The sequence below is a fragment of the Pristiophorus japonicus genome, chromosome 19 (genome assembly GCF_044704955.1).
Source record: "Pristiophorus japonicus isolate sPriJap1 chromosome 19, sPriJap1.hap1, whole genome shotgun sequence".
NCBI classification, from domain to species: domain Eukaryota; kingdom Metazoa; phylum Chordata; class Chondrichthyes; family Pristiophoridae; genus Pristiophorus; species Pristiophorus japonicus.
The window spans coordinates 15,955,399-15,978,048 of record NC_091995.1 but is presented as its reverse complement, the minus strand read 5'-3'; the positions used below and the strand labels follow the sequence as shown (position 1 = coordinate 15,978,048).

Sequence of the window (22,650 nt, the reverse complement as noted above, 5' to 3'; positions counted from 1 at the left end):
GGACATCAGGTGGAAAAGTGGAGTTAAGGTCGCTGTTCAGCCATAATCTTATGGAAAGGCAGAACAGGCTTGACGGGCCGTATGGCCTACTCCTGCTCCGATTTCTTATGTTCTTATGTTCACATGTTTAAGTAGCACTCGAAATCTTGTGCAATAACTTGTTTACTCCCGATTAGCGGGTCTCTGTTAGGAGCAAGATTTAGGTCAAGCACTAGCCATCAAAATGACATGCAACCTCCTTAATGAGCGGTAGCAGGCAATTTAAGTGGCAATGAGCTGTTTGACAAGCCTCCTAGTGCTGGCTTTAACTCTTTTACCAACATTCCATCTTGCACTAAACACAGCCTAACCGTCATTTCAGCGCAAAGCCTCATCTTTCTCAGAGAGTCTTTAGCACCCGAATGAGCCGTCGAAAATCGCCCCCTTTATTACTAGTTGACATCTACGAAATGAATGAGTGCGACACTAAATCCTTATACAAGAGTGAGAAACTTTAATATATGAATGATGCGAAATAGGAAACAATCCTAGGAGAAACATTAAGAGGGCCACCACGTGGGTGGACAAACTTACTAAGTTCTATTTTGTTAAGTACAATTTAAGCTTGCCAATAGCATAGTGAGTGGACACATTGTACGTTGCAGTAATGAGCTATAAAGACCAGATGGTACCATATGATAACCCTGTTCTATGCCGAGTTAACTCGTCTTGAATGCAAAAATCTAGGCTTACACTTCCAGTGCAGTATTGAGGGAGTGCTACACTTTCTGAGGTGAAGTCTTTCAGATTAGACGTTAAATCGGTCCCCTCAGGTGGATGTGAAATATCCCATGGAACTATTGGCATCTAGACATTCATCCCAGCTCGTTTATATTTAGCGGACTAGTGTACAAGGGGGTAGAAGTTATGCTGCAGCTGTACAAAACCCTGGTTAGATCACATCAGTACTGTGAGCACTTCTGGCCACCACACCTTAGGAAGGATTTATTGGTCTTGGAGGGAATGCAGCATAGGTTTACCAGAATGAAATCTCGGACTTTAAGTGTTAAGTTACGAGGAGCGATTAAACAAATTAAGGTTTTATTCCCTAGAATTTAGATGGTTAAGGGGTGATCTTATCGAAGTTTTCAGGATATTCAGGGGACCAGATAGGTAAATGGAGTGAAACGATTTCTGCTGGTTGGGAAATTTGGACTAGGGGCTATAATCTAAAAATTAGAGCCAGACCTTTCAAGAGTGTAATTAAGATACATTTCTATACACACAGACTGGTAGACGTTTGGAACACTCTTCTGAAAAGGGCAATTGATGCTGGGTGTATTATTAATTTTAAATCTGAGATTAATAGCTTTTTGTTAAACAAAGGTATTGAGGGATATGGGCGAAAGTTAGATCGAAGATTAACCATGATCTCATTGACTGGCGGAAAAGGTTCGAGGGGCTGAGTGACAACTCATGTTCCTATGTTCCTATGTTCCTATCAGTACGCTGAATTGTAGTGCTAACCCAAGTTAAGATGCTCAGTTCCGCTGTTAGCGATAAATGAACAGTGCCCACTGTTGGTTGGACTTGCATTTGCCCATAGACTTTCTATGGGGTTCTGCACAGCACGTTTCCGTCAACCAATCATCCAAAAAACGCAGCACCTTCTATAGAGCATTGTAGGTGTGTGCGCAGGTGAAGCAACTGTGTGTCTTCTTAACCAATCAGATTGAATACTCGTTAATGAGCAGGGCAGAGTCTGAACCAGGAAGTGTCAATTGAAATGTTGAAATCAATGCCAAATCAGGTACAGAAAGTGAAATAAAGAGAGGGAAAGAAAGATGTTGTTAAGCGAGTGAGGTAAACAAGACCAAAAGAAAAAGTAAAAAATAGTAATCTTTTCTAAAAAGAATAGATCTCCAACAATAATTCAAATGAATGAGACTCCATATCTGTAAATAATTTTCAATGCCAGCGATGTTGTTATCACATCGTTAAAAGAGTTCTTAGACGGGAATGAACAAGCTCTAACTTTTTTTTACCAGTTTAGTTTGTATCTACGCGGTAAGTACACCAACTTCATGCATTTCAATGCATTTAAATGTGGAGTCAGACGGCGAGATGCCGGCTTCAGGAAGCCATTGGAGGAATAGGAAATCTTGGACACCAACATCTGGATTTCCGCAATTAACTGCGCATATATGGTTATATTTACAGCATAAGCCGACAACATGTTTATTCTTCTTAGGAATGAGGCATGTATCTGGAAGTCAGGCAATAACCCTTCGCACTGTCACTGCCCATCCATACTTAAATTTGCAATTATTTCTCAGAGCAAAGACTAGATTCCACACCTTAACTGAGGCACACACATATTCATTGACATTCTTTCTCGGGGGATTTATAGGCTGGAATGAAACCTATTGCTCAATATCTCCAGGATAGCGCATGAAATCATACTCAATTTCAGGATCTCACATGCCCGAGGCACCATTATATTCCGGAATCCGAATTTTGCCATATACAGCCGGTTCTTCTGCTTCATTTGGAGGTCTTCTTTTCTTCTTATTCCTTTTTTCATTAAGAGGCCCCAATGTCGCATATACAATTGTGTCTTCATTCTGTACAGGACACGCACGTTGATCCTTGTTGAGATTCCCAGGGCGATGCTTTTTGTTATTTTTGAAGTGCACATCACTATAAACAACAGTGTTCGATGCAGCTCCCTCAAATGAAACAAATTGTTAAAGAAAAATATACGTTGACATGTTGCTATTGCTCATTATAATAGTGCGAATACTGTAGTAGCATAACACAACAGGAATATTTTTGTGTCAACGATTATCCTAGCTAAGGAAGGATAGACCCGCCTTAGAGTGGGTGCAATGAAGGTTCAATAGATTGTTTCCTGGGTTGAGAGGGTTGTCCGAAGAGGAGAAATTGAATAGAACGGGCATATACTCTCTGGAGTTTATAAGAATGAGGTAATCTCATTGAAACATAAAAGATTCTGAGAGGGCTTGATCGACTAGATGCTGAGAGGCTGTTTCTCCTGGGTCAAGGGTCTTGAACATATTCTCAGGATAAGTGGTTCGGCCATTTAGGAATAAGATGAAGATACATTTCTTCACTCCAATGGTTGTGAATCCTTGGAATTATCTACTCGAGAGAGCTGTGGATGCTCAGTTAATTAGTATATTCAAGGATATCGAGAGATTTTTCGACTCTAGGGGAATCAAAGCATACGAGAATGTGACGGGAAAGTGGAATTGGGCTCGAAGATCAACCATGATCTTATTGAATGGCGGAGCAGGCTGGAGAATCTACATGGCCGACGACTCCTCCTATTTCTTATGGTTTTATGCTCTTTTTCTCTTGTGTATTGCAACACAATATAGAATTTGTAATTAGGTCTATAACCCTAAACGTTGGGCAAATCGCTAATGCAGAGGATTGGGGCGATGGAGCTGGTAATCTGTCGTTGTTCCCCATGCTTTCATATATGCTGAGATCTCGCCCTATACTTGCACCAAAACAACAGTCTGTTAAAGAATACACTCAAATATAATTCTAATTTGGAATATCGTGCTTACCTGTTCCTCCATTCCATTTCTTGGTGTTCTATCTATAAAATATTTGAGGTAAAAATGTTACATTTATGCAGTGAAACAATTAAGAACAATAAAATTATTTTAAGTCAACAGATTATAATTAGCATAATCAAGAGCTTTTATGGGATACAACTAAAATATAACAGTACATGAAGAAACCAAATACTATTGTAGAGCGCATCATGTCCAAAATTCATGACGTATTTAGAGATAAAATGGTAACTGGGTATTATTACAAAAACGTATCAGTTACATTGCTATTAAGCAAGTGCCTACATGCTGAAAAAACAGACTAGGCCAAAATGAGGAACAACACTATTTTTTGTTAATTGCAGGTTAATGCTTAGTCTAGAGTAATCAGTTACACTGTGCTTTTTCAGCACTAAATGCTCAATAGCGTTTCACTGAGTAAATCATGCTCCAAACCTTCATGATTTATGTACGCGTAACAGGAACACTGACAGCACCCTCAAAAGTTTATGTCTGAATGTAAAGTACATTTAGATAGAATTATCGAATCGAATGGCTACAGTACAGAATGAGGCCATTCGGCGCAGGTACACTATATGAACCACATTACCCTCATCAACGCTCTCTGTTACCTAGTTAAAAAAAAGAGACTAGGATTTATAAAGTGCCTTTCACGACCACCGGAAGTCTCAAAGCCAATGAAGAACTTAAACACAATTTGCCTTAAATAAATCCGTGCTGCCTTGCCTTAATTAATCCACACTTCCAAGTGATTGTTAATTTTGTCCCGGATTATTATTTCTAAAAGCTACGCCACTATGAAGGTTAAACGAACTGGCCTGCAATTGCTGGGTATATCTTGTTTGAACAAGGGTGCTACTTTTGCAGTTCTCTTGTTTGTAAGAAGGATTGGATTGTTATGGACAGTACATCCGCGATTTCCTCAAGAACTTCCCTCGGCTTCTTAGGATACTTCCTATGCAGTCCTTGTGACTTATCTACTATAACTATAGCCAACCATTCCAGTGCCTCCTCTTTATCAATTGTTTTCCATCCAGTACCTTCACTGCCTCTTCTTTCACTATGACTTTGGCACGATCTTCTTCATTAGTGAAGAGAGATGCAAAGCACTCATTTAGTACCTCTGCCTCCATGCGTATGTTTCCTTTTTGGTCCCTAATCTTCCCCAACCCTCCTCTTACTACCCGTTTACATTTATATGCCTATAGAAGACTTTTGAATTCTATTTTATGTTACTTGTAAAAGTCTTATCTACTACTGATTTACGAGTTTATCTGAAAGACTAACATGGCTGTCAGCTTCTCATTATTCCACAATGGACGGTGGCCACTATCAATCATTTCTCAGAGGCACTTGCCTGTGAGTCAGAGGGCTGTGGGTTCAATTCTCACTCTAGAAGCTGAAACACAAAACATGAAGTGCTGAAGGAGCGCTGCACTGTCGGAGGTGTTGTCTGTCTACTGAGAGGTTAAACCAAGGCATCTTCTGCTGTGCGGCTGTGGGACCTTTTACCTGAGCATATCAGATCACACACACCACTAATTCGACGAAGAGCAGGGGAGTTCCCATTAGTGTGGCAACCAAGAATGATCCTAAAACCAATTTCACAAAATCAAATTGCCTGGTTGTTATCACAGTACTTATTATGAGATCTTGCAGTGCTGAGTGCCCCATAGTGCAACAGTGAGTGTACTTCAAAACTATTTGATTGGTTGTTAACAGCTTTGTGACATCATCATACCCTGAAATGCTTGATATAGATGATACAGCACAGAAGGAGGACAGAATGATGCACATTTTCTTTTTCTTTGTGAAATTATGTGATCAATGCGCAGAAATATTTCATGCATTGAAACCCAAGGCTGCATTTAACACCAAACAGGTTTATTCACATCGCCACGATACCAAATTGAGTAGAGTTACCTCGCTGCTTGCAGAAGTGGCAGGCGGCAAGAACTGCGATATGGATCAGCACCAATACAATGAGCCCCAACACTGAAGACAAAATTATCCAGTTGCTCTTTGAAATACTAGAAGAATGTTCCTTGTTGCTGCCGTTTCCACCTGTGTAGAATGAACCGATTACTATCAGTGATGTCCTAGCTGTATTTATTAAAAGACCGTCAAACGCTTAGATCATTGGAGAAATAATTTTCTTTTTTCAAATTAAATATTTACTTTCTATTTCAATCCATTATATTTTCTGAGCCGCTTTAGCAATGCCTAGTGATACAAGTTCATGCTAAAGAATCTATATGTGTTTATGTGTGTCGACTGTGCCTTAGTGGTAGCACTCTCCCCTCTGAGTTAGGAGGTTGTAGGTTCAAGACCCACTCTAGGAAATTGAGCTCAAAAATTCAGGCTGACGTTCCAGTGCAGTGCTCAGGGAGTGCTGCACTGTCGGAGGTGCTGTCATTCAGATGAGATGCTAAACCGAGGCCTCCGTCAGCTCTCTCAGTTGGACATAAAATAGCCCATGACACTCTTTCTAAGAAGAGGCTGGGAGATATCCCTGATGTTCTGGCCAATGTTTATTCCTCAATCAACATAACAGAAACAGATTATTCGATCATTATCACATTGCAGTTTGTGGGAGCTTGCTGTGTGCAAATTGGCTGCCGTGTCTCCGATATTACAACAGTGACTGAACTCCAAAAGTACTACATTGCCTGTAAAGCACGTTGGGACATCCGTTGGTCGTGAAAGATTTTATATAAACCAAGTTTTTCTTTATACATGCAACTATAAGTGTGCCTATTTATCCGCATGTAACTGTTATGTAGCGCACAAAATCACACCAATGCAGGGAAGCTCCGATATATTTATGGATATATAGATCCGTGTGCACACATGCAGCTTTGCTTGTCAGTATCAACTTATGGCTGTTTGATTGCTGCAATCATTTGTACATTTAGTCATAGTTGGGTCAAATAAAACAGAAATGTCACCTATGATCAGGCCAGACCGAAGTCCAACTCGGTAGCCTAACAACACACAGGGAGATATAAGTTAACTGTAGAGCAGTTGAGCACTATTGTCAAAATATGGTACATTTTGACAAATGTACACTAAAGTCAATCTATCCAGAAAAATCCAAAATCTCAATTAGAATTCAGTTCCTGTTAAATCGATGTATGGTGATTATGCTACTGGACTAGTAATCCAGAAAACATCTATATTTACGACTTGGAGGAAGGGACTGAGTGTAACAGAGCCAAGTTTGCTGACGATACAAAGATGGGAGGAAAAGCAATGTGTGAGGAGAACACAAAAAATCTGCAAAAGGATATAGCAGGCTAAGTGAGTGGGCAAAAAATTTGGCAGATGGCGTTTAATGTTGGAAAGTGTGAGGTCATACACTTTGGCAGGAAAAATCAAAGAGCAAGTTATGATTTAAATGGAGAAAGATTGCAAAGTGTTGTAGCACAGCAAGACCTGGGGTACTTGTGCATGAAACACAAAAGGTTAGTATGCAGTTACAGCAATTGATCAGGAAGACCAATGGAATATTAGCCTTTATTGCAAAGGGAAGAGAGTATAAAAGCAGGGAACTCTTGCTACAGTTGTACAGGATATTGACGAGGCGACACCTAGAATACTGCGGCCAGTTTTGGTTTCCATATTTATGAAAGGATGTACTTGCTTTGGAGGCAGTTCAGAGAAGGTTCACAAGGTTGATCCCAGAGATGAGGGGGTTGAATTATGAGGAAAGGTTGAGTAGGTTGGGCCTTTACTCATTGGAGTTCAGAACGAGAAGTGATCTTATCGAAACGTATAAAACTATGTGGGGGCTTGACAAGGTGGATGCAGAGAGGAGGTTTCCACTGATAGGGGAGACTAGAACTAGAGAGCAGAATCTTAGAATAAGGGGCCGCCCAGTTAAAACTGAGATGATGAGAAATGTATTCTCTGAGAGGATTGTAAATCTGTGGAATTCGCTGCCTCAGAGAGCTGTGGAAGCTGGGACATTGAATAAATTTAATACAGACATAGACAGTTTTTTAAACGATAAGGGAATAAGGAGTTATGGAAAGCGGACAGGGAAGTGAACGTGAGCTCATGATCGAATCAGCCATGATCGTACTAAATGGCGGAGCAAGCTCGAGGGGCTGTATGGTCTATTCCTGCTCCTATTTCTTATGATCTTATGTTCTTAAACATGAGTTCAACTCCCACCATGACAGCTGGTGGAATTTAAATTCAGGTAATTAAATGCATTTTGAAATAAGAAGCTAGTAGCATCTGTAATGATTACCATGAAACTATCGGGTTGTTGGAATTACCCAAATGGTTCAGTAATGCCCCTTACAAATGAACTCTGTTGACCTTACCCAGGCTGGCCTATATGTCACTCCAGACCGACAACATTTTGGGTTAACTGCCCTCTGAAATGGCCTAGCAAGCCATTCAGTTGTAATAAACTGATACGACAAAGTCACCACTCTGGGAGTGCCTTCACCACATGGCCTGCAGCGGTTCAAGAATGAGGAACATAAGAATAAGGCGGTTCACCTCCACCTTCTCAAAGGCTATTAGGGATGGACAATAAATGCCGGCCCTGCCAGCGACGTCCAAATCCCTTGAACAAATAAATGAAAGAAGTAATCATATGCACCAATTTAATTTAGTATCAATATTGAAATGAACGCTTTGATGGAACATTTATTATGCAATGTACTTAGTTAGCGAATTTTCTACCTTGAGCATTCATTTCCAGAGATTCGAGATTTCTAACTATTCTCCTTCATTACTCTTATCGCTAAATTCTAGAGTCGGTATTTGAGGTTATAAAGTCGTTAGCGTTTTATTGAAGAGAATATATCCAGAGGGAGATATGTAGTACAACAGAAACCTACCTTTTACTCTTACCAAAGTGCCTTTTCCGGTGTCACGACCATCAAATAAATCCACTTCACAATAATATAGCCCGGAATCATTCCGTTTCGCACCCATGATTGTAATAGAAGCGTTTTTATTTGCTTCAAACGATTTTACATCTTGCTCCAAAACTCGAGCATAAAACTCTCCAGACGTGTTCTTAACATAACTTTTTTCATGGCCTGGTCCTTGTTTGTACCAAGTGTAGGCTGCAACTGCGGGCATGGCAGATGCTGTAAACACGCAGTAGAGATGAAACTGCATTCCTTCGGTTACTTCAATATTCCTTGGGCTTTGTGTTACTTGGATGTCGGCAATAGTAACAGCTGAAAGACAGAGATGCTAAGCATTCATGTTAGAGAAATCGAATCGTGGCTTTAAGGTACCTGATCTGACAAATGGCAGATAACATTTGCGCCACATAAGTTCAGGTAATGACGAAATCAAACACAGAAGCGCCACTTATCTCCCCTCACCTGCAGCGGCATGTTGAATCTCCTGCTATCAATATATTGGGGATACCAGTAATTTCTTCTCCTGCAGCCTTTAACACTGAGCGGCAATTTCGTGGAACAGCAGCACCTACAAGTTCCCCTCCAAGTCGCGCATTATATATTGCCATTTCTTGAGGCTCGCTGGGTCAATATGCTTGCATCCAGTACCAAAGACTGCAGTTGTTCACGGAGGATGCCGAGTATTGTTTTCCCAGAGCAACATAGGATGGACAACAAAACCAATCTTGCTAGCGTGGCCCACAGCCCGAAATCAAATTTAAAATGTGTTTAGGATCAGAACAATGAAATAACTTGCGAACAACCAATTACACTCTCATCTGGTACTTGCGGCGAATTTAACATCAGAGACACCCAAGGAATAGAATGGAAAACAAGTTCTCCCACAATTTTAGAATTTAAAAGCCAACTATTGATGATTAATTAGTAACAGCTTGATGCATGTCAGTTTTTTGTAAATTAGGCAAATTCTCCCTTTAGGCACCAGGTTTACCATTAGCATTCTCTGGATAAATATATTGAAAGTTAACAGTAGAGAAAAGCGACCTGTATTCCGCCCTAACCCGTTTTCCTTAACACCGATCTCAGAAGATAACTCTTATGGCCCCAGAAATGAAGACAAACTCCCTCTTCCCACACGGAGCGTTCTCATTATCTCTTTGAACATGAGAACACTGCGGCTTATGTCATGTATAGGGACTTTCAAAGGTCGTTCGATAAAATAGAACATAATAGATTTGTTAACAAAATTAAAGCCTATTGGATGAAAGAGACGGTGACGGCATGGGTACGAAATTGGTTAAGGAACAGAAAGCAAATCGTAGCTGTGAAAGTCTGTTTAGCCGGCTTGAGTCAAATATATTTGAAGTGATTATATGCGCGAGCATATTTGTGCCCTTCTCCTCATGCGCGGTGGACACCGCTCCGTTTTGTATATGCGTGCTCGATCCCGTCGCGCATGCGCTGTAGTATATATAAGGAGGCCGAAAGTGGGTGAGAAGCACGGTGCCGAGGCTAGAGTTGCTGCTCGAACCTGAACCTGCGACTAAGGCTTTTGCGTTATCTTTCGCAAATCAATAACTGTACGAAAGGAGTCTCCTGGACTTTTGCCTAAAATATCGCTGTAACTTTGGACGCGAAGATTTTCGCAGCCTGCTGAGAGAGAGAGAGAGGGAATCAAGATCGGAGAGAGAGAGTTCGGGAGAGAGAGTGGGGCAGCGAGAGAGAGAACTTGGGAGAGAGAGAGACTGGGGTAGAAAAAGAGAGAGGGACACAGAGAGAGGGGCAGAGGGAGGGAGCGCTGTGAGAGCGAGAATGAGGCAGAAGCAGTGAAGGAGAGGCTCTGAAAGAAGAAGTGTGCCAGAGAGGGGAGGGCAGAGAGAGGGAGAAAGAGAGAGGCAGAGAGGGTACAGTAAGAGAAGCTGGAGGGAGAGAGGAGCAGCGAAAGCGGGGCAAACAGAGAGGGGACAGGAAGACAGAGACTGGGGAGAGAGAGAGAGTGCGGGAAGGAAGAGCGACTGGGGGAGAGAGAGCACTGAGGTGGGATATTGAGAGAGACTGGGGCAGAGAGAGAGGGAGAATCAGAACGAGAGGGAGATAGAGTGAGAGACAGTGGGGCAGAGAGAGAGAGAGTCAGAGAGCGCGAGTTAGGCAGAGAGATAGAGTGCGGGCAGAGAGAGAGAGAGAGCTCAGCAGAGAAAGAGAGGGAGAAAATGGGGCACAGTGAGAGAAATGGAAGAAAGTGAGAGAGTGGAGAGGGAGGGTCTGAGTGACAGACCGCGAGGAGGCACAGAAAAAGGGGGAGGCAGAAAGCGAGATATGGAAGGGAGGAGGTGGGGGAGCGCATGAAGAGTATAATGCGGGGTGGGGGGGGCGTGGGGGGATGTCGAGAGCGAGGGCGCGATCCAAATGCAAAGGCGAATCTCGTTCTTGCAGCCCTATCCCCTTTACAACCGCACCATGTTCTCTCTGTCCCATCCCCTTTACACCCGCACCACGTTCGCCCTCTCCTCCCCCTACACCTGGCAAATTTCACTGAAAGCTCGGTGCTTGCGTGGAAAGTGACATTATTGGATTGGATGAAATCCAGAAGTCAGGACACTGTAACTATTTACTTCATACCCAATAAACCTTTTCGCAATTCGTGACCCACACACAATGCCACGTCTAAGGCGGGGTTGGGTAGAGGAGATCAGGAAATTGCTGGGGGGGAAAAGATTATCAATCTGTGGGGAAGGAATTTAGGCAGCGGGAGAAGGTCAGGACCTGGCGGTGGTGCGGGAAGAAGCAAGAAGTTCCGTTAATTCCGCAAGGGGCTGGAGATCAGGAACGTGGGCGGTGGGAGGAAGTCAGGAACATGGGCGGGGCGAGGCAAAGCAAGAAATTTGGGGGGGAGGGAATGTGAGGCACTTGGGATGGGGGGGGGGTGAGGTGGTCAGGAGCATTGGTGAGGGCAGGTGTTCAGATATTTGGGGGGATTATATCAGATAATTGAGCTGGTTGGAGCAGTTCAGGAACTTGTGCAGTGGGGGGTTTGGGGCAGCAAGTTCTTTGGGGGTGGGAGAACGTTTTAACGCGTGAGAGTGAGCACTGGAGTTGGCAGTCAGAATGGGTCGAGTTGCACTGTGCAAAGAAAAAATGGTGGGCGTGTCTTATCCTTCAAGCGGACCAATCAGCAATCAGATGAAACTTAACACACCATGTATAAGGGGGAAAGTACCCTGTAAATTTAGTCGCTGACCCGGTCAGGCAATCAAAACGTTTCCAGGTAATCACATGGACCAAGTGTTCCTTATCAGGACATTTGCATTCTATATGGTGCGTCCGCTGACCCAGTCAGGAAACATTCCAGCTCCCTCTTCTGCGATGCAGAATCAGCACCCAAACACAAGTCGGCAATGTATTCCAGATACTAATAGTTCTCTGGGAAAAGAAGAACCGCCTAACATCCAGTCTTTTCCTACACTTACATAGCTTAAACTGGTGCCCTCTGCTATTTTCCAATCTGCAAACTGGAATAATTTATCAATAAGAACGCTGTAAAGCTCTTAAATTATTTTCTGGACTTCCATCAGGTCGCACTATGTTGGTGCAGCTTTAATATAAAGAGACCAAGGCTCTTGAGCCTATCTAAGGAGCTGAGGTGCTTTAGATAGGAATATTTGTTGTATCTCTTCTCTGTACCTGGTTATATGGGTAGTATACTACCCTCGGGGGGATAATGGACCCCGCAAATGATATTTGTGTTCACTGCATGAAACTACATTTATCTAAGATGTAAGCCATTTGCCAATGTGTTGCCCATTCCCCTGGCACATCTAAACCAGCAGTTGGGTTGAAACATAGAAACATAGAAAATAGTGCAGGAGTAAGCCATTCGGCCCTTCGCGCCAGCACCACCATTCAATAAGAACATGGCTGATCATTCCCTCACTAAACCCTTCCTGGTTTTTCTCCATACCCCTTGATCCCTTTGGCCGTAAGGGCCATATCTCTTGAATATATCCAATGAACTGGCATCAACAACTCTCTGCAGTAGGGAATTACACAGGTTAACAACTCTCTGCATGAAGAAGTTTCTCCTCATCTGAGCTCTAAATGGCCCACCCCTTATCCTAAGACTGTGTCCCCTGGTTCTGGACATCCCCATCATTGGTAACATTCTTCCCGCATCTAACCTGTCCAGTCCCGTCAGAATCTTGTAAGTTTCTTTGAGATCCCTTCTCATCCTTCGAAACTCCAGTGTATAAAGGCCCAGTTGATCCAGTCTCTCCTCATATGACAGTCCCGCCATCCCGGGAATCATTCTGGTGAACCTTTGCTGCACGCCCTCAATAGCAAGAACGTCCTTCCTCAGATTAGGAGATCAAAACTGAACACAATATTCTAGGTAAGGCCTCACCAAGGCCCTGTACAACTGCAGTAAGGTGTCCCTGCTCCTTTACTCAAATCCCCTAGCTATGAACACCAACATACCATTTGCCTTCTTCACCAGCTGCTGTACCTGCATGCCAACTTTCAATGACTGATGTACCATGACACCCAGGTCTCATTGCATCTCCCCCTTTCCTAATCTGCCCCCATTGATATAATATTCTGCCTTCGTGTTTTTGCCCCCAAAGTGGATAACCTCACATTTATCCACATTATACTGCAGCTGCCATGCATTTGCCCACTCACCTAACCTGTCTAAATCACCCTGCAGCCTTTCAGCATCCTCCTCACAGCTCACACCGCCACCCAGTTTAGTGTCATCTGCAAACTTACAGATATTACACTCAATTCTTTCATCCAAATCATTGATGTATATTGTAAAGAGCTTGGGTCCCAGCACTGAGCCCTGCAGTACTCCACGAGTCACTGCCTGCCATTCTGAAAAGGATCGTTTATCCCGACTCTCTGCTTCCTGTCTGCCAACCAGTTCTGTATCCACGTCAGTACATTACCTCCAATACCATGTGCTTTGATGTTGCACAACAATCTCTTGCATGGGACCTTGTCAAAAGCCTTTTGAAAGTCCAAATACACCACATCCGCCATTTCTTTGTTCCCCATTATAAATTCACCTGAATTTGTCTGCAAGGGACCGGCGTTTGTTTTCACTAATCTTTTTCTCTTCACTTATCTATAGAAGATTTTGCAGTCAGTTTTTATGTTCTCAGCAAGCTTCCTCTCATACTCTATTTTCCCACTCCTAATTAACCCTTTGTCCTCCTCTGCTGTGTTACAAAATTCTCCCAGGTTTGCTGTTTTTTCTGGCCAATTTATATGCCTCTTCCTTAGATTTAACACTACCCTTAATTTCCTTTGTTAGCCACGGTTGAGCCATCTTCGCCGTTTTATTTTTACTCCAGACAGGGATGTACAATTGTTGAAGTTCATCCATGTGATCTTTAAATGTTTGACATTGCCTATCCACCGTCAACCCTTTAAGTATCACTCGTCAGTCTATTCTAGCACATTCATGTCTCATAGCATCAAAGTTACCTTTTCAGAGGTTCAGGGCCCTCGTCTCTGAATTAACTGTGCCACTCTCCATCTTAATAAAGAATTCTACCATATTATGGTCACTTTTCCCCAAGGGGCCTCGCACAACAAGATTGTTAATTAGTCCTTTCTCATTACACATCACCCATTCTAGGATGGCCAGCCCTCTAGTTGGTTCCTCGACATATTGGTCTCGAACACCACCCCTTATACACTCCACGAAATCTTCCTCCACCGCGTTGCCACCAGTTTGGTTAGCCCAGTAAATATGTAAATTAAAGTCGCTCATGACAACTGCTGTACCTTCATTGCATGCATCCCTAAATTCTTGTTTGATGCTGTCCCCATCCTCATTACTACTGTTGGTGGTCCGTACAGAACTCCCACTAGCGTTTTCTGCCCTTTGGTATTCCGTAACTCCACCCATACTGATTCCACATCATCCAAGCTAATATCCTTCCTTACTATTGCATTAATTGCCTCTTTAGCCAGTAACACCAACCCATCTCCTTTTCATTTCTGTCTATCCTTCCTTAATGTTGAATAACCCTGGATGTTGAGTTCCCAGCCTTGGTCACCCTGGAGCCATGTCTCCGTGATGCCAATTACATCATATCCCTTAACTGCTAGCTGCGCAGATAATTCATCCACCTTATTCCGAATACTCGTTGCATTGAGGCACAGAGCCTTCAGGCTTGTCTTTTTAACGCCGTTTGCCCCTTTAGGATTTTGCTGTAATGTGGCCCGTTTTGCATTTTGCCTTGAGTTTCTCTGCCATCCACTTTTACTTTTCTTCTTTCTATCTATAGCAGAGAAGGTTAAGATGATGTGTTCAAAATCATAAATGACTTTGATAGAATAAATAAGGTGAAACTCTTCCGAGTGGGAGAAGGGTCGGTAAGCAGAGGAGACTAGTTATGGTCTGGGATGCACAAACTGAAAAAGCAGTAGCAGACTCAATAATAACTTTCAAAAGAGAATTGGATAATTACTTGAGGAGAAATAATTTTACAGGGCTACGGGGATAAGAGCAGTCGAATGGGACTGATTGTGTAGATCTTTCAAAGAGCTGGGATAGACACGATGGGCTGAATTCCATAGAAACATAGAAACATAGAAAATAGTTGCAGGTTTAGGCCATTCGGGCCTTCGAGCCTGCACCACCATTCAATATGATCATGGCTGATCAAGCAAATTCAGTACCCCACTCCCGCCTTCTCTCCATACCCGCTGATCCCTTTAGCCGTAAGGGCCACATCTAATTCCCTTTTGCATATATCTAACGAACTGGCCTCAACAGCTATCTGTGGTAGAGAATTCCACAGGTTCATAATTCTTTGAGTGAAGCAGTTTCACTTCATCTCAGTCCTAAATGACTTACCCCTTGTCCTTAGACTGTGAGCCCTGATTATCGACTTCCCCAACATCGGGAACATTCTTCCTGCATCTAACCTGTCAAATCCAGTCAGAATTTTACATGTTTCTATGAGATCCCCTCTCATTCTTCTAAATTCCAGTGAATATAAGCCTAGTCGATCCAGTCTTTCTTCATATGTCAGTACTGCCATCCCGGGAATCAGGCTGGTGAACCTTCGCTGCACTTCCTCAAAAGCAAGAATGTCCTTCCTCAGATTAGACGACCAAAATTTTACACAATATTCAAGGCGTGGCCTCACCAAGGCCCTGTACAACTGCAGTAAGACCTCCTTGCTCCTGTACTCAAATCCTCTCGCAATGAAGGCCAACATGCCATTTGTCTTCTTCACCGCCTGCTGTACCTGCATGCCAATTTTCAATGACTGAAGTACCATGATAACCAGGTCTAGTTGTACCTCCCATTTCCCTAATCTGTCACCAGACAAATAATATTCTGCTTTCCTGTTTTTGCCACCAAAGTGGACAATCTCAAGTTTATCTACATTATACTGCATCTGCCATGCATTTGCCCACTCTCCGAACCTGTCCAATCAAGTTGCAGCCTATATTCTGTCTCCTTCTGTTCTGAATCCGTGCATGATTCACTGATTCTAACTGCATAAATGAACACGTTTAATACGATGCATATTAGAATGTGAATTGAATAAATTAAAACTCACCAGAGGTCAGCAACATAACGATGATAGTATCTGGATGCATTTCTTTATTATTACCTGTGAACGCAGTTAAAAAAATAATGTTGCATTCAATATTTTGATGTTATATTGTCGCTTTTAGTGAAGCGGCTGTAATCCTGCAAGTTGACCTTCTTGGATGCGTTGCTCGGACGCTGAAAAGGCGAGTTGTTGCCAAGTGATAGATCTCGAATTTGGTCGCTCCGCTGTGTACAGGTGTCATAGATATACGGAAATAGATTTCTGCCGGGTTCCCCCAGTCCGCCATATGTTTGGGGGAAGACAAGCGTAAATACGCGGAGAAGCTAAATGCTTTTTTGCAGGTAGAACCAATGCATTCAAATTACGCGCCTGTCCTTAACTTCCGCCTGTGAACCAGATTATTCCTACATTACAGGGCCCTCATGCAGAATTCGCCATGTTTCCATTCTTTTGATATCATACGCTTAAAAAATTATCATGAGAATTATCTCTGCTAAATTAAATGAAAACATATATTTATATAGCGAGGTGGAATTGAATATGTGCGGAGATGAAAAGAGGCGGTATTGAATCGGTCACCTCGTTCTAACCGCGGCTGGATATTAAGCTCCATTGAATGCAACATAACCGAATAGTGGGCGTGTCCGATAACGGTCGGCAAATGTAATTCCGATTGTTTTATGTTCCCGGGGCCCACTTCCATTTCCACCCCGATATCTTTAATGTAGAATCATGCCCCAGGGCGCATCACAGGAAGTTTGTGAGCTAGGCTCCAAACCAAACGCGCAGCGATCAACGGGCTGACCAGTCTTATGTTCAGAGTTAGGTTTTAAGAGGAGTCTTAAAGGAAGCGATAACCTTGGAAATGGCAGAATAGTTTCAGAAGGAAATTCCTAAGACTGGGAGCAGGGCAAGGGAATCTGCTGGGTTGAGCAGGGTGTGTGCACAGCAGATCAGAGACAGGAAAACAGTGAGGTTCAGAGGCCATGAAGGGGGCCGTTTGGGGATATGGAGAGAGTTGAAGACAGAGAGAAGATTTGTTTTAAAAGAAAGACTTAGATTTATAAAGAGCCTTTCACGACTACTGGACATCACAAAGCGTTTTACAGGCAATGAGGTACTTTTGCAGCGTAATCAGTGTCGTATTGTGGGAAACGCGACAGCCATATTGTGCACAGCAAGCTCCCACAAACAGCAACGTGTTAATGACCAGATAATCTGTTTTTGTTCTGTTGATTCAAGAATAAATATTGGCCAGGGCACAACTCCCCTGATCCACTTCGAAATAGGGCCATGAGATACGTTACATCCACCTGAGAGAGGCCTTGGTTTAACGTCGCGTCCGAAAGACGGCACTTATGACAGTGCAGCTCGCCCTCAGCACTGCATCGGGAGTGTGGACTCAGATTTTTTTACACGTGCTCATGTTCCTGGAGTGGAAATTTGAACCCACAACCTTCTGACTCAGAGGCGAGTGAGCCGCCCCCCCCTCCCCCCACTGAACCAGGCTGACACGAAGCTTGCGATGATGGCGAATGAAAATCATTATGGACCGAATCCCGAGCGGGTTCAGTTACAATTGCCGCTTAACATGCTTTTTAGGTTAAAGGCAGTTTTGTTCTCATTAGGATTCAGCACCTCAGCTCAGGGCTGATTAATGCACTGCTAAATCGCATCTTAAACGAAGCGTCGATTTGCAGAAATAACTAAATTAGTTCGATTATTCACTTTTCCAGAGCATTTTTTTAAAACTATTTTCCCGAGAAGCACGAACTCAAAGTGTTGTAAGTTCAAAATCATAATAATAATATTGCAAAACCATGCAGGGAATTGCTGGAAATGGCCCATCGTTTACTGAAGAATCTAACTGTACAAATCCACTTACTTTAACTCGCCAGCTCAGAGTCGCATTTACAATAAGATGGTTGCAGCTTCCCCCGGCTGTGCTGTCACAAGATAATTTTTAGAATGCTGTCGGGGAAACTATATTCAGTGTCGAAAGAGCGTGTCAGCATGTTCGTGAGGAACCCGAGAGGAGGATTCGAAACTGGCATTTACCAGAAAAATCATGCAAAATGGGAACTGAGTCCCATAGAGTTGCTAACAATATACCAAGACATCCACGCTATTTGTTAATTTTGTGATCATTTGCTTCATCCTTGGCCCTGCAAGATACATACCAACTTGCCTATTGGAGTAAAATGCAAAATAAAATTCCACTCCTATTGGACTTGTGATATCGATATGTTTGCAATTACTTTGCTGCAAGTGTGACGACTTGGCTAAAGTAAAGATTTGTGAAATGTAAGCGACCAACTTACCCAGATACACAAATCAAAACTGAAGTCACGGTTCCAGGCGGCACATCACCACTACCTTCTCAAAGGCCTTTGGATTGGACGTTGAATGCTCGACTTGCCAGCGACGTCCACATCCCCTGGATGAATAATAAAAAAAGAAGCAAAGATTGCGAGCATCGTCATTCGCATTTGAGTAAAAGCTGTATAATGTTAGTTTATGAAAGTGAACAAACCAAAAATCTAGGCCTTGACGTTCCGCAAGGGAGATGCCTGCTTTCAGCGTAGCATTTGCAAGGCAGTTGAGGAACCACCCAAGCGACGCAAACCTTCATTTACAAACCTATAGGCGATTTCTCTGGTGTGCTATGGTGGTGGGGACGGTCCAAGAGGACAAGCGGGAATGTCTGGACATAATACCTGTGAATATACCGAAAAGTTCCCAATTATAACATGCCTAGTTTACATAGTTCTAAAGCATCTTTATTATTAAGATAGGTTAAAAAATTGTGTTTTTTCCCTTAGAGCAGATTAGACAATATTATTGAGTTTTATAAGATAATGAAGAGAATAGGCGGTGTTCCAGCTGACAGTTTATTTCAAATAACTACGTTAAGCAGGACCAGGGAGCACAACTTTAAGTTGTATAATTCTAGATTTAGGTTAGATATCAAGCGGTGTTTTTTTCCACAGAGAAAGTAGACCTCTTGAACAAGCTGCCCTTTCATGTGGTGGACTCACTGAATTCCTTCAAGCAAAAACTGGATATGTTTCTACTGCAGTGACGATAACCTCTTACAGAAGGTGGTGACTGCAAGGAATTTGATAGCCAGCGTGAACTCCAGGATGATTTTCAATCGTCTAGATGGGTCGGAGAGTAATTTCCCAGATTATTTTTCCCAACTTCGCCTGGGTTTTTAATCTATTTTTTTGCCTCTCCCAATAGACACACGGTTTCGAGTGCGGTAAAGATTATATGTTGTGATATACAAGGTATCGCAATTATGTGGGACAGGCTTGATGGACCAGATGGTTTGGATTTCCAGAAAGCAGTCGATTAGGTGCAACATAAAATGTTACTGCACAAGATAAGAGCTCATCGGATTGGGGATAATATAATAGCGTGGACAGAGGATTGGGTAACTAACATAAACCAGAGTGTTGGGATAAAAGGGCCATTTTCAGATTGTCAAACAGTTACTGGTCAGATGCCGCAGAGATCAGGCATTCACAATTTATATTAATGACTTGGAGAAAGGGACCGGGTGTAATGCAGTCAAATTTGCTGATGATACAAAGATAGGTGGAAAAGCATGTTGTGAGGAGGCCGAGAAGAACCTACAAAGGGATATAGATAGGCTAAGTGAATGGGAAAATATTTGGTAGATGGACTATAATGTTGGAAAAGGTGAGGTTATGCACTTTGGTAGGAAAAATAAAAAGCAAATCATTATTTAAATTGGGAGAGATTGCAAAATTCTGCGGTACAGGGGGATCTGGTGGTTCTTGTACATGAAACACAAAAGGTTAGCATGCAAATACAGCAAGTAATTAGGAAGGCAAATTGAATGTTGCAAGGGGAATTGTGTATCAATATAGGGAAGTCCTGCAACAACTGTATAGGGCGTTGGTAAGGTCACCCGTGGAATTCTTCGTACAGTTTCATCTCCTTATTTAAGGAATGATATACTTGCATTGAAGATGAACAGGTTGTCATATGAAGAAGGGTTGAATCGTTTGGGCCTCGAGTCATTGGAGTTTAGAAGACTGAGATTTGATCGCACTGAAAGGTATACATTTCTGAGGGGGATTGATAGGGTAGAGGTGAGAGGATGTTTCCGCTCTTGGAGGAATCTAGAACTAGGCGGCACAGTTTAAGAAATAGGGGTCACCAATTTAAAACAGAGATGAGGAGCAATTTCTTCTCTCAGCGGGTCGTGAATCTTTGGAATTCTCTACCCCAGAGAGCTGTGGACGCTGGGTCATTGAAAATATTTAAGGTGGAGATAGACAGAATTTTGAACGATAAGGGAGTCAAGGTTACGGAGATCGCGAAGTAGAGTTTAGGCCAGGATCAGATCAGCTATGATGACGGTGCAGGCTCGTGTGGCCAAATATCCGACTGCTGCAGTTAGTTCTTATGTTCTTATATTCTTATATGTGGTGTTTATCTGTCTGTCATTTTTCGTATGTTCGGATAGAGGGTTTCCATTATAAATGTTGTCCAAGATATTGTTGTCAATGCGCGCTGATCCCCGCCCCAGCCACTCTTTATCAAGTTGCGACACCAAACAATATGTGTATGTTGTTTTTTATACGTTCAAGGAAAGTGGGTGTTTGTTGGCAAGGCCAGCATTTTCTGCCCATTCCTAATTGCACTTGAGAAGCTGGTGGTAAGCCACCTTCTTGAACCGTTGCAGTTCGTGTGGTGATGGTACTCCCATTGTGCTTTTCTGGAGGGAGTTCCAGGATTTCGGCCCAGTGACGTTGAAGGAACGGCGATATGTTCACACATCAGGATAATGTGTGACTTGGAGGGGAAAGTGGAGGTGGTGGTGTTCCCATGTGTATTCTGCCCTGTCCTTCTATGTAGTAGAGGTTGTGGGTTTGGGAGGTGCTGCCGAAGCCTTGGAGAGTGCTGCATGCATCTTGTAGCTGGTACACTGCAGCCACGGTGTGCTGGTGATGGAGGGAGTTAATGGTTAAGGAGGTGGATGCAGTGCAAGTCAAGAGGGCTGCTTTGTCCTGGATGGTGTCGAGCTTCTACTGTGTTGTTGGAGCTGCACTCATCCAGGCAATTGGAGAGTATTCCATTACACTTCAGACTTGCATTTTGTAGATTGTGGAAATGCTTTGGGCAGTGAGGAGACAAGACACTCACCACAGAATAGCCAGCTTTGGACCTGCTCTTTCTGCAACAGTATTTAATGTGGCTGGTCCAGTTAAGTTTCTGGTGAATGGTGTCCCCCATGATGTTGATGGTAGGGGATTCGGTGGTGGTAATGCCATTGAATGTTAAGGGGTGGTGGTTAGACTCTCGCTTGTTGGAGATAGCCATTACCTGGCACTTATATGGTGCGAAGGTTACTTGCCACTTATTATCCAAAACCTGAATGTTGTCCAGGTATTGCTGCATTTCGGCATGGACTGTTCCATTATCTCAGGAGTTGCGAATGGAACTGAACACTGTGCTGTCATCAGCAAACATCCCCATTTCTGGCCTTATGATGGAGGGAAGGTCATTGGTGAAGAAACTGGAGATGTTTAGGCTTAGGAAATTGCCTGAGGATCTCCTGCAGCGATGTCCTGGGGCTGTGCTAATTGACCTCCAAATTCTACAACCATCATCCTTTGTGCTAGGTATGATTCCAGCCAGTGGAGTGTTTTCCCCCTGTTTCTCATTGACTTCACTTTTACTCAGGCTACTTGATGCCATACTCGATTAAATGCTGCTTTGTTGTCGAGGGCAATTACTCTCGCCTCATCTCTGCCTGTTACTGCTCCTGGCATGCTCTTCTACACACTTCGTTGAACCAGTTTTCGACCCCACACTTGATGGTAATGGTAGAGTGAAGGATATACTGGTCCATGAGGCTACAGATTGTAGTGGAATACAATTCTGCTAGTGCTGATGGTCAACAGGGCCTCATGGATGCCCAGTTTTGAGAAACTAGATATGTTCTGAATCGATCCCATTTAGCATGGTGGATGGTGTCCCCCGTGTGAAGACGGGACTTCCTCTCCACAGTGACTATGCGGTGGTCACTGCTACCAATGCTGTCATGGACAGATGCATCTGCGACAGGTAGATTGGTGAGGACGAGGTCAAGTCGGATTTTCCCTCGTGTTGGTTCTTTCACAACCTGCTGCAGGCCCAGTCTGGCAGATATGTCCTTCAGGTCTAGGCCAGCTCGGTCAGTAATGGTACTACCGTGCCACACTTGATGATGGACATTGAAGTCCCCCACCCAGAGTACATTCTGTGCCTTTGCTACACTCATTACCTCTTCCAAGTGGTGTTCAACATGGAGGAGTACTGATTCATCAGCTGATGGAGGGTGGTAGCTGGGAATCAGCAGGAGGTTTCCTTGCCTATACTTGTCCTGAAGCCATTAGACTTCATGTTGTCCAGAGTCAATATTGAGGACTCCCAAAGCCACTCCCTCCCGACTGTCTACCACTGTGCCGCCACACTTGCTGGGTCTGTCCTGCCGGTGGGGTAGGGACATACCCGGGGACAGTGAAGGAGGCATCTGAAACATTGGCTGAAATATATGATTCTGTAAGTATGACAGTATCA

The 22,650-nt window shown here is 43.3% G+C and overlaps 1 protein-coding gene across 2 annotated transcripts; it reads right to left on the bottom strand.

The window, feature by feature from the left end:
• Positions 1–473: 473 nt before the first annotated feature.
• On the bottom strand, positions 474–18,000 carry LOC139230374 (uncharacterized). Of its 2 annotated transcripts, XM_070862199.1 has the most exons (6): positions 17,939–18,000; positions 16,057–16,110; positions 8,441–8,788; positions 5,508–5,648; positions 3,576–3,607; positions 474–2,708 (listed from the first exon to the last, which is right to left on the bottom strand). In XM_070862199.1, the coding sequence occupies exons 2-6, from the start codon at positions 16,094–16,096 to the stop codon at positions 2,457–2,459; spliced, it is 813 nt and encodes a 270-aa protein (XP_070718300.1). In that variant the 5' UTR covers positions 16,097–16,110; positions 17,939–18,000; the 3' UTR covers positions 474–2,456. The 2 variants fall into 2 exon arrangements, with proteins under 2 accessions (XP_070718300.1, XP_070718301.1); XM_070862200.1 differs by lacking the exon at positions 17,939–18,000 and having other exon boundaries at positions 8,441–8,804.
• Positions 18,001–22,650: the final 4,650 nt, after the last annotated feature.